Genomic DNA, 15,107 nt, shown 5'->3' on the forward strand with positions numbered 1-15,107 from the left:
CAATTTGCAGTTCTCCACTTTTTTTTTTCCCTCAAGGCTGTTTTTCATTTCTGTCTTCTCCAGCAGGAGCTTTAATTAGTTATTTCATTCATGGATTCTCTTGGTGACTATTTTGTTGATCTGGTATTGGTAGGTGGGAATGTAAATTAGTATAGGTATTATGGAAAACAACACAGGACTTCCTGTGGAATTAAAAATAGGAGGGCAGGCGAGTCAGCTCCGTGGCTAAGAGTGCACAGTGCTCTTGCCAACTTCAATTCCCAGCACCCACATTGGGTGGCTCACAAACACCTGTAACTAGCTCCAGAAGATCTGACACGCTCTTTGGACTGTAACCGGCATTCATACACATACACACAGATACATACACACAATTTAAAAAATATATAAGCAAATCTTTAAAAGAAGTTACAAGTGCAGATGACCTACCAATCCCACTATTTGTATGCATGCTCAAAAGAAAGTGAAATCCAGAAGTTAAGAGATTCTGTGCTCCATGTTCATCTAAGAGTCAAACTATGGAAGCCACCTAAGTATCAGGTGACAAATAAGTAAAGAAACGGTCATATCTGGGAATTTCATTTAGTCATTAAACAAAAAAAAAAAAAAAAAAAAAAAAGAGAGAGAGAGAGAAAGCAGGTATGGTGCTACAGGTCCTGTAATCTCAGAACTTGGAAGGCTGAGTCAGGAGACTCACAAGTTTGAGACCAGCCTGGCTGCACATCCAGTTTTGCTTGCTTGCTTGTTTTTGTTCTGGATGAACCTGAAAGACATTATGTTAAGTGTAATAAGCTAGACAGAAAAAATGTATTATGTGATCTCATATATAAAATCTAAGGAACTCAAATACATAATCACCAGTGGGGGGTGGGTATTGGTCAAAAGGCATAAAGGTGCAATTAAGTGGGATGAATGAGTCTAGAACTCTCAAGCACAGTATGAGGACTGTAGATGAGTGAGTCTAGAACTCTCAAGCACAGTATAAGGACTGTAGATGAGCGAGTCTAGAACTGTCAAGCACAGTATGAGGACTACAGTTACTAACTGTCGATGTAAAAACACAGCTCTCACCTCAAAACAAACAAGAGTCAGTTTATTCGGGAGGCAAATTTGAGTCATCATGGCCCAGAAACATAGATTTAGGTTACCCCAAATTCTATGTTCCAATGTGGAGGCAGTTTCATGAAGTATCTATAGTTATAGCACAAAGAAAGTCATAAATTAAGGCATTTTTTTAGAATTATTTGTTTATTATCTGTACAGAAGAGGGTGCCACTCATTATAGATGGTTGTGAGCCACCATGTGGGTGCTGGGAATTGAACTCAGGACCTCTGGAAGAGCAGTTGGTACTCTTAACCTCTGAGCCATCTCTCCAGCCCAAATTAAGGCATTTTTAAAAATACATTGATGGGGATGGAGAGATGGCTCAGCCATTAAAGGCTAGGCTCACAACCAAAAACCAAACAACAACAACAAAAACATTGTTAACAGAGAGATGGGTTACAGACAGGGAGAGATCTCAGCTACAAGCCTCAGGTGCTATCTGATACCATTCTTGGACCTTTGGTTGGTACGGTTTTGTTAATACATTTCAATGTTTTTTTCTTCTAATATCATTAGGATATTAGGTCCCACACCCAGAAGTGGGCAAAGAATACATCTCTTGTGAACTAAAGACAGCATGAGATAAATTTTAATTAGGCTCTGGACCAAACTCTCCACAATCAATGAGTTTTAATCAACAGCCTTTGTAGACACAGCCTTTTCCTAGGGATTCCCATTCACACATTACTGTACTACATTAGAGATTTGCCAAGAGAATAGATTTAGTACTCTCTATCATACACCTATACATAGAAGGTAACTATGTGAAGGAGACTATGCTATGTGACTTGTATTCATTATTCACAATGTGTATGAGCATGGAGATGTGGTGCACATTATACATTTTTATGAAAATGATAACTTAGAAACAATTAGTGAATTGAACCCTTTAATGTTTGGTAGTAAACAAGCTGAGCAACTGAACTCAAAGATATAGAGTATATTAGAGTAGATGTAGTGGTTGTGAGGTTCCTTGTACCAAGAACAAGGAACATAGTTACAAGCTGGTGAGGGTCAGGAGTGTGTGATAATGAAACATCTTTCAGAAGGTGAAATGTATTACTGGTTCTCATTATTCCAAGTACTCCATCTTAGTGAGACACCTCTCTCCTCCAGCTTCCCCAGGGAAGAAAGCACTTCTTTTTTTTTTTTAAAGAGTATTTTGTTTTGTTTTGAGACAGGGTTTCTCTATGTAGCCCTGGCCATCCTGGAATTCTCTCTATAGACCAGGCTGGCCTTGAACTCAGAGATTCACCTGCCTCTGCCTCAGGAATGCACCACCACCACCTGGCTCTAAGTAGGAATTTATTATTATGTTTATGTATTTTATATATGAGAGCTTTGTCTGCATGTACACCTCCACTCCAGAAGAGGGCATCAGATCCCATTATAGATGGTTGTAAGCCACCATGTGGGTGCTGGGAACTGAACTCAGGACCTCTGGAGAAGTAGCCAGTGCCCTAACAGCTCAGCCATCTCTCCACCCCTAATTCTTATAGGGTCAAGGCGGATTTCACAAGGTAAGTATATGAAGTCAAACGGATTCAAATTCGAACTTGGGACTATTACCGGGCTAGTTAACTGAGTTTTTATCCATTGGACAATACTAAACACTTTATAGTATTGTAAGAAACATTCAGTAAGTAGTAGTTTAATATTACATAATACCACTCATGCCTCTTTTTTGCTAACTAGACCTATATGAAAAGTTTTAGGTTTTTTGTTTGTTTTTACATTAGTGAGGCTTCCTGCTACAACTGAGGATTACTGATTACCAGACAAAAATGATACCCATGAACCAAGCAGACTTTTCCAGTAGTCTTTATGGCAGTGCTGAGTATCTAACCCAGGGCCTTGCAAATCTCTACTATTGAGGCATATTCCCAACCCCATGCCATTCTTTTTCTAATCCAAGAAGGCCTTTTACTGCTTATGTGTGTTCTGGAAGCAGCAAGGCCCCTAAGATCTCACTTGCTGAATCCCATTGAAGGCTTTCTAAGGTTCACACATTAAACCCAAAGTAAGCCATGAGGCTCACAGCTAGTTACCCTGTAAACTCGGGGGTGAGGTTATGTTTCAGTGTTCTAGCTTGGTTTCCCAAAGTCTCACAAAACATGGTGATTGTATCCTAAAATTGTAAAAGATACCCCCTACGCCCGCAGAAAGGAGTACTAATATTGCAGGACTGTTATCCATCCTGGGGGCGGGGGTCACAACTTGTGTCCCAAGCCAGGTCCTACCACCCGCTCTCTATCAGCCAAATTAAAAGTGGAAAGCAGAGAGCGGAGTGTCTGGGAAGAGGGGCAAAGAGATCCAGTGAACCCCTCCAAAGTCCATCTTTAGAGTCCCGAAATGATATTAAAGTGTAAACAGAATGCCAAGGATATGCATCTCTAAGCAGACCAGGAAGATAAAGTGAACTATAAACAAAATTTCAATGTGTAAGAGACGGGTATCGGCTTAGCACACCCCATAACCAAGTACTCAGCACAAAGGAGATTTATTTGCCCCAGAGGGACAAAAGGTAGGGATTAAGAGACAAAGACAGGAGATAGAGGACGAGGAAGAAGGGGGAGGGGTATTTGTCCCGGAGACAGACGGTATTTGTCCTCTGGGCCTCTGGATAGAGGAGACAGACGTGACCCAGAGGCAAACGGCAGTTTATAAGGGTAAAAGGGGGAACCCCGTGTTAGGATGAGATGTTTGATTTTGATTGAGCACGTTAATTAGGGCAGCCGAAGGGGGCTTCTGATACCTGGACTTTGGTCGTCAGCCTCAGGAGGAGGAAGCGGCCGAATAAGGGAATCCACCTTGGTGGCTAGCTTTAGGGATGCGATCTAACGGTTTTCAGCAAGGCAGAGGGAATGGGCGAGCAGGGCAGGGCCTGCCAGAGCCACACGTTTGCCATGCCAGAGACGGCCAGAGTCCCTTCGCAACCCACATCGGGAAGGAAAGAAGAAACCACGGGCGACCCACCCACGTGCTGTCCCCCGGGCGGCTCCGGACGGGCGAGCGCTCGGACCCGCGTGGCGACGGCGAGGAGCGACCGACGGACCCGGGCCTCCGACTTCCGGGCGGCGCTTGCGCCGCGTCCGCGCGTCGCCGACTCATGACGTCACGGGCAGCGAGCGGCGGGCTTTTCGCGCGAGCCGGTGAAGGGAGCCGGCGCAGCGTCTGTCAGCGACTGCAGCGGAGCGGCGGGTCGGCGGGGCCAGGTACACGCGGGCGCTCGCTGCGGGGTCGCAGGGGCCGTGGGGGCCACGCCTGACATCCCGGAGGAGCGGCTGACCTCCCCCGGGCCGCCGCCGCCCGGCCCGGCCCGGTTCCGCCCAGCTCCTTGCAGCCCGCGGGCGTCCCTCCACAGGGATCTGGCGCGTCCCAGGAGCCCGCCGCAGCCCTCCGTTCTGCGGTTCCTGGATTTCCTAACGTGCCCGTGTCAGCTCAGCTCCGTTACTAAGCGAACGTGGTTAATTACTATTAAGGACTCTGGTGACGGACTCGCACCATAGCCACTTCTGGTGCCTAGGATGTCTAGTAGCCACTTGGTTTAAAGCACAAATCTAAACTGTCCCCGTCCTCATGGTGAGTTCTGTTCTTGTCCCAAAAGATGGGCCTAAGGTAGTGTGGTTGGACAAACTCAGCCTGTCACCGAGAAAGCAACCCCGTGAAGTGTGTTTTACTTTCTCTTTTGCAGACTTCTTTACCAAGCATCAGAGAATATACTGTAGAGAGAATGCCCATTGAATACAGAAGGAGACCAACTTTTTTTGAAATTTTTCAGGCGCGATGCAGCACAGCAGGTATTGGCGAGTTTTTATAAAACTTGGTAAATTAAGTAACATCGAGAAAATGTTTTTAATGAAGTCAAGGTGGGTGCTTGCTTTAAAAAAAAAAAATTGAAACAAAAACAGCACTTGGGAGGCAAAGGCAGGTGGAGCTCTGTGAGTTTGAGGCCAGCCTGGTCTACATAGCAAGACAAAGGACAGCCAGGGCTACGTAGAAAGACCCTGTCTCAGAACAACAAATACTTCAGCCAGGTGTGATGGCTCACATTTATAATCCCAGGGAACTTGATGTAGAAGACTGAGCCAGGGGCATTAAATATGAATTCAGAACCAGCTTGGGCTACATCGGGAATTCTAGGATGGCCTGAGCTACAGAGCTTAGACTTAATGTTTTTTAAAAGTGGGGGATGAGAGTGACACTGGGATGTAGCTCAGGTAGCATCTGGGTCCCTGACTTTGTTCTTCAGCATCACTTAAACCAGACATTAGCAGATGCCTGTAGTCTCATCACTTGGGGGGTAGAGGCAGGAGGATCTGAAGTCAAAGGTCGTCCTCAACCACACAGTGAGCTCAAGGCCAATAAGGGACACATGAGACTCTCTGAACTGAGCAATAAAACAACTCAGGACTTGATAGTTTTCTTTGTGCTGTAAACAGTTTGTGGAGTCATACATCTAGTTCATGTAGTCCTTTCCTGGTCAGCCAGGGGTGTGGAATACCTACATAGATGGGAGATTAACCCTGTGACTTCCAGTGGGAAGAATTGTTTTCAAAGTGCTACCAGCAAGTCAGAAGCATTGATGATGCTACTGATGAACAGTTGTCAGACCTTCTTTTAAGATTTATTTTTTATTATTTTAAACCACGTCTGTGTGTGTGTGTGTGTGTGTGTGTGTGTCTGTCTGTCTGTCTGTGCTGTGTGTCAGTATATGCCCCTGTGTAAGGTGCCTGCAGAGGTCAGAAGAGGGCATCAGATGCCCTGGGGCTGGAGTTACAGGTGGTTGTGAGCTGCTTGATGTGGGTACTATGTACTGAATTTGGGTCCTCTGCAAGAGCAGTAAAAAACCACTGAGCCGTCTCTCCAGCCCCATTTGTCCTGTTTGAAGGACATCATCTTGCTAGGTAACCGTGGCTGATTTAAAACTTGCTGTGTAGATCAGGCTGGTTTCAAACTTGCAGTGATCATTCTGCATATTGGGATTGCAGCGTGAACAGCCACACCTGGCTCTGAATTAGATCGTGTAAGTTAAGTACTGACAGAGTGCTTGAAAAAGAAAATCACATCCATTAATATTGCAACTGATCTGATCCAATGAATCTTTTGAAGTTGGGAAGAAATCAGCCACTGTGAGTCCCTAGAAATGGTTGATTTCACTTTGAAAACTGACATTTCATCATTAGCAGCTAACTTTTCTTTCCTATGATGAGCTCACTGCATTCTGGAGAAAATGACTACCAAACTCTTCAGATCGGAACACCTGGTTGGTCTGGCTGTCCTTCCAAGGAAAAGATGGCCTTTGTGAAAAGGGTATGAGTTCTGCTCACAGCTCATCACAAGTGCTTTTCTGTTACACTTCCATCTGCAGAAATGCTGTATGCTTGTTGTTTCTCAGGAAATATTGGAAGGGTGTGCTAAAGAATTAAGCTTGGTCCCGTCAGTGGGTAAAGGCGTGTGCTATATCGGCCTGATGTAGTACATGAAGGTAGGACAGAAGCAGCTCTGCACAGTTGTCCTCTCACACACACACGCACACGCACACGCACACACACACGTTAGCACATGCACACCCACACATGTCATATACACTGAGGAACAAGATTTAAACATAAGCTTCATGCGGTTCATTTTTACTTTGTCAGTGAGTCCCTGGCATTTCCCCCTTGGGTTGGTAGGAAAGCTCAATAGCTTTTTTTTTGAGGTGGGGGGTTGGTAGGAAAACTCACTGGTTGGATCCACTGCCTTCCGTCACGGAGATGCACCGATTGTTTACACACCTTATCCTTGTTCTGCTGATGCAGGTGTTGACACTGAGAAAGGCTGGGGGACACTTGTGGTCTAATTGTGAACGTGCATTGAACCTATTGAGTCCTCCTGAAACATGAGACACTGCTGTGGAGGGTGGGCGGGCCGTGTAAGAGTCTTCTTCATACTTGAAAGTGTCTCTTTAGCCCATGCTCATAAAGAGATCTGTCATGCTGACAGAGTCTTCAAAATCATTGAATAATCATTACTGTGAATAGTTTTGTTCTTTTTTTCCTGAATTGATGATTATTGTTAAGAAAGTAAAAAAAAAGGTAATATAACTAAATTCTATCTCCTTGTAACTTTTTTGAAATTAATTTGTTACTGTACTTTCAAAAGAGTAGATTAATGATCTTGCTTAATGAGCCTTCAAGTAATTCACAATCACAATTCTTGTTTTTTCTTTTTCTTGTTTGTTTTCTGTATTTGGTCTGATATAGATTATGGAGTCTTTTTTTCTTTTTCTTTTTTTTTAATTTTTTTTTTTTAAAGATTTTTTTATTTATTATGTACACAGAAGAGGGTGCCAGATCTCATTACAGATGGTTGTGAGCCACCATGTCGGTGCTGGGAATTGAACTCAGGACCTCTGGAAGAATAGTCGGTGCTCTTAACCTCTGAGCCATCTCTCCAGTCCCCTTTTTTTCTTTTTTTTCCTTTGCTCTTTGAGACAGAGTTTCGCTGTGTAGCTCTGGCTGTTCTAGAACTTGCTCTGTAGACCAAGCTGGCCTTAAACTCTGAGATTTGGCTGCCTCTGCCTCCCGAGTGCTGGGATTAAAGGCATGGACTACCATGCCCAGTTTCCTCTTCTTCTTCTTCTTTTTTTTTTTTTTAAGATTTATTTATTTATTATGTATACAGTGTTCTGCCTGCATGTATGCCTGCAGGGCAGAAGAGGCACCAGATCTTATTATAGATGTTTTGAGCCAACATATGGTTGCTGGGACTTGAACTCAAAACCTCTGCAAGAACAGCCAGTGCTCTTAACCTCTGAGCCACCTCATCAGCCCCTTGTTTTGTTGTTTTATGTCTCTAAACTTACTTTGTGGTGGAGACAGACTGATGGGGCCATCAGAGGACAGCTTGCAAGAGCCAGTTCTCTGCTCCCACCACGTGGGTTCTGGTCGTGAGCTGAGGTCTCCAGGCTTGGCGGCCAGCACCTTTACCTGCTGAGCCACCTTGCTGACATGAAGGTCTCAGTAGGTAGCCTGGGCTGTTTTCAAACTTGTAGTCCTCCTGCCTCAGACGTGCTGGGAGCTAGAATAACCTGTGAGTACAACCATGTCCTCTCCTTTATTCTTTACTGTGATCTTTGCACCTCTTTGGCAGTTTTTTTTTTTTTTTATCGATTTTGTGTGTATGTGTGCGTTTGTGCACACAGGGTGAGAAACAGCTTCCGAGTGTGTGGGTCCGACCCTGTCTCAGGTGGTCAGGCACAGCATGAGTGGAGTCAGCTCTACCAGCCCTCTTCTTTACCATGGTCTTCATTGCTCATGAGTGTCTCTGTGTCATTGAAGAAGACTAAGGTGCGATTTTTACTTTTCTTGCAGATTTAGGACCAATAAGCCTCAATTGGTTTGAAGAACTCTCTTCAGAAGCCCCACCTTATAATTTTGAACCTCCAGAAGAATATGAATATAAACCCCACAGTTATGAACCACAGCTGTTTAAAACACCACAGAGGAAGACCTCTTACCATCAGTTGGCTTCAACTCCGATAATATTCAAAGACCAAGGTCAAACCCTACCACTAGACCAGTCGCCTTTCAGAGAATTAGGTAACCATAGCCAGATGTGGTGGCGCATGCCTCTAATCCCAGCACTTGGGAGGCAGAATCAGGTGGATCTCTGAGTTGGAGACCAGCCTGGTTTACATACAAAGCTTACGACAGCCAGAGCTACATGATACAGAGACCCTGTCTCAAAAAGAAAGAAAACTTAGTTGGTTACAGGTTAAACTTGGGCCAGTCATGCGATGTGATGGAGGGGATGTGAGCCAGGACTCCAGGCAGAGTTGTGTGTAAAGTCACAGCTCTGTGGTAAACCGAGTTGTGTTGTGCTAATCAGTCTTTCTGAAGAGTGGAGATGGTAGAAATAATATGTGATAGGTTTGGATTCATTGAAAGAATTTCGGTATTTAGTCAGTGCTTCTTTTCTTTTCTCCTATGATTAATATGCTAAGTATGAGTAAATAAACTCAGATTTTTCTGAATTATGACTTTGATATTCAAAAAAGCCTGTGACTTGTTGATGTTGCCTAAGCTATATTTCTGCAAGTTGTAATAGGATGGAGATTTCTTTAGATCAATTTCTTGTGAGTATTTTAATTTGACAGCAGTTTCTCTGACCTAGGTGCCAGGTGTTCATAAGCACGTCTTTAGTAAGGTTGTGCACTTATCCAGTCTGCGGAATATTTATTACTTGACCTAGTATGCACTTTCCTTTATACTACTACCTCATGGTATGCTCAGTGAGCATGTCAGGTGTTGTTGTAATTGCTGTGGATATAGTAAAAGGATGGAATTTCTACCTCAAGAAGCTCACAGAGCAAGTTCCAAGACAGCTAGCGCAGCAACCCCAAAAGGAGGGAGGGAATGGAGGAGGAGAGACAAACAGCATTTTTTCAGAGTAGTCAAATGGTTGGATACAACCAAAAGTGGAATGTGCAGGAATAGCATCTTACCAGCCAAGTCAGATGAAGCCATCAGGAGAACGGGATGGTTTGGTAGTGTATGCGTTTATCATTTGATAATTTATTCTTATTTTATGTGCATTGGTGCTTTGCCTGCATGTATGTCTGTGTGAGGGAGTCGGATCCCCTGGAACTGGAGTTACAGACAGGTGTGAGCTGCCATGTGGGTGCTGGGAACTGAACCTGGGTCCTCTGGAGGAGCAGCCAGTGCTCTAACCACTGAGCAATCCCGCCAGCCCCAGCCCCCCCACCCCGTTTGTCATTGAAAAGCCCTAGTTTCGGTCTCCAGCACCGAAGAGGAGGGAGGAGGGGGAGTTGCAGTCATGAAGGCCTCGTTCTCCCACTTTTACTCAGGAGTCTGAAATGGAATGAGGAAAGTCTCCCAGGGTGATACGGTCCATTCAGTGTCCCCCTTTATTTTTCCCTTCTGTGGTGCCATGGCGTAGGGTGCACATTATCTCTTGAAATGCATTTCTGTAGGAGGTGTCAGCTTCCTGTACATTCTTTTTTTATTCTTAAGTTCAAAAAGTAAAAGTTCAAAATCCACAGTGTCCACACCCTCACTGGGTTCTTTTACTGTTTCAGGGAAGATCGTTGCAAGTAGTAAACATAAAAATCACCGCAGAACGAAGGCCAAAATGGACCCCATGCTTGACGTTGCCAGTCCGCCTCTGAGGTCTTGTCTCAGTGAAAGGTATGATGACCCTGGGATATATTTTATAAATACTTAGAGACATACATGTCGTATTTGTTTGTTTGCAAGGCCTAGTCTCACACTTCAGTCCAGGCTGGCTTTGCACTCAAAATTTTCCAGCCTTAGCCTCCCACGAGGCTGGGGATTCTGTCGTGAACCATCATGCTCAACTCTTATTAAAATGTGTTTAAACAAAACATTTTCTTGCATGTGTTTATTTCACGGAAATAAGCTGTCATCCAGATCGCTTTGGCTGAGTAACTCCCGGAAGAACTTGTTTTTAAATAATGCATAATAAATTCCTCAACTGAGTAGTTTTTATGGTAGAAACGTTTACTTTGAGCCGGGCCTGGTAACCCACTCCTAAAATCCTAGCACTAGGGAGGCTGAGGCAGCTGGGTCATGGTGTAAGGCCAGCCTGGGCTACATAACAAGCCCTTGTCTCCAAAACCCTACAACACTAGGATGCACTGCAGATGACCTCTCTGCTGCTGCTGCAGTCCTTTTAACCTGCGGCCATTGTTTTATTCCGTCTAGCCCTCTTCCTCTGCGATGCACACAGGTTGTGCCACCAAGAGAAAAGCCAGGTACGAGCACAGCAGAGGCTCTTGTTTTTATTGTCGACTTTTAAATTGTCTGTGTGTTTTGCCTGTGTGTATGTATGTACACCACATGCATGCCTGGTGTCCAGAGGCCAGAAGTGTGTTGTTGTCTGCCACGCAGCTCCCAAATAAATTGCACATGGAGGCTTATTCTTAATTACAAATGCCCAGCCGTAGCTTGGCTTATTTCTAGTCAGCTTTCCTTAACTTTAAATTATCCTGTCTACCTTTAGCCTCTGGGCTTTTCCCGTTATCTGACTTCTGTAAATCTTACTCTTACTCTGTGACTTGCTAGGTACCTGGGTGGCTGGCCCCTGGAGTCCTCCTCCTCCTCTGGCTGCTATGTCTTTTCTTCTCCCGGATTCCTCCCCCTATATATTCTCTCTGCCTGCCAGCCCCTCCACCCCCATCCTTTTTCCTTCCTTTCTACTGGCCATTCAAATATTTATTAGACCAGCCAGGTGTTTTAGACAGGCACAGTAACACAGCTTCACAGAGTTAAACAAATGCAACATAAACAAAGGTAACACAACTTAAAATAATATTCTACTACAGAGGTGAGCATTAGATGCCCTGGACCTGGAGCTACAGGTGATTGTGAGCCACCAATTATAGGTGCCGGGAGCTCAGGTCCTCTGCAAGAGCAGCCAGTGCTTATCAGTGTTTCAGCCCCTGGTTTTTGTAGGTTATAGAAATGTTAATAAAAGTCTAACAAGTTCCTGTTTTTTCACCTGCAGTGGTGCGTGGAAGTTTATTTTCTACACCAAAAATTGAGGAGGTAAATGTTCTGCTTGGATTACTTACAGTATGTAAGTTCAGAATGTGAGAGCTAACTTTATTTATTTATTTATTTTTGGTTTTTCGAGACAGGGTTTTGGTTTCTCTGTGTAGTTTTGGTGCCTGTCCTGGAACTCACTCTGTAGTCCAGGCTGGCCTCGAACTCACAGAGATCCACCTGCCTCTGCCTCCCAAGTGCTGGGATTGAAGGTGTGTGCCACCACCGCCCAGCGAGAGTTAACTTTAACTTGAGAGTTGCAGATCTGCACTTAGCATACTGTCTCACAGAGGCATTAGTGATAAGTAAAATATGAATGAAAAAAAAAAATCATCAATGTTCTGTAAATTAAACTGTTGTCTTTCTTTGTAGGCTCAGACACCCAAACCTATTTCTGAAAGTCTTGGAGTTGAGGTGGATCCTGATATGTCTTGGTCAAGTTCGTTAGCTACACCACCAACCCTCAGTTCCACTGTGCTCATAGGTAATGGGCAGATGTGTACTGTACAGGAAGAGGGCGCTGAGGCTAAGCTGTCATCGCTAACCTTGTGTTAGAAGAAAACATGGGAGGGCTGGAGAGACAGTGCAGTGGTTACCAGCATTTGCTGTCTTAGAGAGAACCCTGGTTCAGTTCTCAGCTCCTATGTGGTGGCCCACAACTGTCCATAATAATTCCAACTCCAAGCCAGGCAGGCGGTGGTGACACACGCCTTTAATCCCAGCACTCGGGAGGCAGAGGCAGCCAAATCTCTGAATTCAAGGCCAGCCTAGTCTACAGGGCAAGTTCCAGGATAGCCAGGGCTACACAGAGAAACCCTGTTTCAGAAAATAAAATAACTCTAGCTCCAAGGGATCTGATGTCCTCCTCTGGCTTCCACAGACTCATGTCTGCATGAGGTGCAGGAACATACATGCAGACAAAACACCCACATACATAAAATAAAAACAAAGGTTTAAAAAGTAAGTAAACGTGAAAGATAACTTAGACATTACCCTGTGCTGATGTGTCTGTAGTTCAGAATATTTTTCTTCCGTTTTTGTCTAAAATGCCGACAGAGTCCTATTGTATTTTAGCACTGTGTCATCTCTATGATGACTTCATGTGCACGTTTAATCACAGTATGTAGCCATGTTATGTAGATGTGCTCATTCACAAGACACTGTAGTGCTCCTCCAATTAGGAGTTTATACTCAAACCATACCTCTTGAGTATTTTAAGTTTTTGTTCTGTGTGTGTGGAATATGCTCATGTGCTAGTGCCCCAGCCCTGGTGTGGAGGTCAGAGTATGATTTTCAGGATCGGTTCTCTTCTTCTACCATACAGTTTCCAAGGATCGAGCTTAGGTAACAGTCAGGCTCGGCAGCAAGTGCCTTCACCCTCTGAGCCATCTTGCCAGCCCTCGACCGGGCTTGGGTGATTCTAGCCAAATAACATTTCATTTTGATCCCTTTAGCCAGAAGTGTTTGGACTTTCTTTTGTTGCTTATGTGAAATAATAAAGTAAAAAGGCTGAAAGCTAAGAAGTAATTCGCGTTAATTACGCCTGTGGGCTGTATCCTTGTCTATAGAGGGTAAAGTTTCCTAGGGCAGCCTTGAAGTCACAGCCGTACAGGTCTTTCATCTGCCATTGTAGAGAATATTACCATAAAGCGTGTATCACCAGACCACCAGTTCTTACCAAGCCACCGTTTTTTACCACCTGCACGTGGCATCAAGACGCAGTGTGACAGGTCAGTCCAGGCTGGCCTTCCTCATTGCTGGCTTTGTTCACTTCATTTTGTTTCAGATGTGCTACTTACCAAAGAGTGCCTGTGGGCGGGGTTGTTTCCAAAAAGAAGGAAGTCTGTCTGTTAATTGTGGTGTACAATATGTAATACAGTACAGCTAAATTGAATTTTTCTTTTACAGCCCGAGATGAGGAAGCACGAGGAACTGTGTTTCCTGAAGACTCTCCTGCTGTAAGTCAGGGTCAGCCTGGTGATGCTCATGACATTGCTCATTCAGAATACCTGTGCTTGTTCTTTTTAATGCTTTAAGATATGTGCGTGTGTGCGCGCGCGCGCGCGCGCGCGCGCGTGTGTGTGTGTGTGTGTGTGTGTGTGTGTGTGTGTACGTACGTACGTGTGTACGTGTGTGTGTATATATATACATACAGCCAGGGCTACACAGAGAAACCTTGTCTCAAAAAAAAAAATTTTTTGTTTTTAAATTCTCTGAGGTGGCCATACATGTATATATTTTGATCATATTCACCTTCTCTTCCTCCTCCAATTCCCCCATGATCCTCCCCAGCATGACCCACTCCCAACTTCATGTATTCTTTTTCTTTCGTTTTAAAATGATGCCCTGAATCCAGTTAGTGCCCCTGGATGCGCATGGGTGTGGGACACGCACACAGTGGAGGATGGGCAGCCTGCCAGTTGCCATACCCTCCACCCAGATGACCCCTTCCCCACTAGCCATCAGCTACCAATAGCTCCTCAGCTGCTGTTTGTTGTTGTTGTTTTGGTTTGGGTTTGTTTTTAGTTTTGTCTTTTCCTAAGCTTTTGAGAATGTTTCTAAACCTGATCTCATATGTAATTTCTAACTACAAAATTTTTTTGAGATGGCTTTTGCTCTGCAGCCCTGGCTACCCTGAAACTGGTCATATAAATCATTCCGGCCTCAAACTTGTAGTCCTCCTGCCTCTGCTTCCCCAGTGCTAGGATTAGATGTGTGTGTCACTATGCCCCAGCTGTCCTGTGTTTTTTAAAACTACAATTTATAGTTTTCCTAAGCTTTTGAGAATGTTTCTAAACCTGATCTCATATGTAATTTCTTCCTACAAAATTTTTCTGTCTTTCTTTCTGTTTGGTAACATGCACATATAAGTGCAATGAAAGGGTTATACTAATTAATGATTTTGAAAATAATTTCAGCAGGTTTTGAAAAGCTACTTTTCCAACCACAATGAAAGTCTGAAAAAGAATGATAGATCAATTCCCTCCATGACTGACAGCCAAAACAAAACCCAGGGGGAAGCTTTCAGTCACAGTAAGTATTTCTGTTCAGTTGAGCTACTGATCGTAATGGATGCCATTGTTCTCTTCTTCGGAGAAATGCCACTGCTTTCCTTTCTGACCCCTGACAATGGCTACAGAAGATAGAAACTAGCTTCATAGATTTTATTCCGAGCTGTAGTAATACAGAGTTGATTGGCTACATCTGAGATGATCGTTCTCAGAATATTAAATTGAAGACATAGCACTCTCAGAGGTGACCCTTAGTTGTGTAGATCTGACAAAAGATGTATTAGAGATTGGAGTCTGAGTAAAGACTGTCGGCACACTGGGATCGGGTTTTAGGAGAAGAGTGACTTACCAGAAAAAGAGCTGGCATTCAGAATAACCCTGACTGCAGAATTGTGTATTATTTAATATGAATCATCTCTG

General features: G+C 44.2%; 1 protein-coding gene across 1 annotated transcript in view; it reads left to right on the forward strand.

Annotated features, from left to right (window-relative positions):
* Positions 1-4,329: 4,329 nt before the first annotated feature.
* Positions 4,330-15,107, forward strand: part of Brca2 (BRCA2 DNA repair associated) — a 42,403-nt gene continuing 31,625 nt past the window's right edge. Inside the window, 9 exon segments of the mRNA XM_059249887.1 lie at positions 4,330-4,687; positions 4,800-4,905; positions 8,464-8,691; positions 10,191-10,299; positions 10,837-10,886; positions 11,639-11,679; positions 12,049-12,160; positions 13,585-13,634; positions 14,598-14,709. Coding sequence (XP_059105870.1) covers positions 4,685-4,687; positions 4,800-4,905; positions 8,464-8,691; positions 10,191-10,299; positions 10,837-10,886; positions 11,639-11,679; positions 12,049-12,160; positions 13,585-13,634; positions 14,598-14,709 — 811 coding nt within the window. The 5' untranslated portion in view covers positions 4,330-4,684.

This window comes from Peromyscus eremicus, chromosome 23 (assembly GCF_949786415.1).
Source record: "Peromyscus eremicus chromosome 23, PerEre_H2_v1, whole genome shotgun sequence".
Classification (NCBI taxonomy): domain Eukaryota; kingdom Metazoa; phylum Chordata; class Mammalia; order Rodentia; family Cricetidae; genus Peromyscus; species Peromyscus eremicus.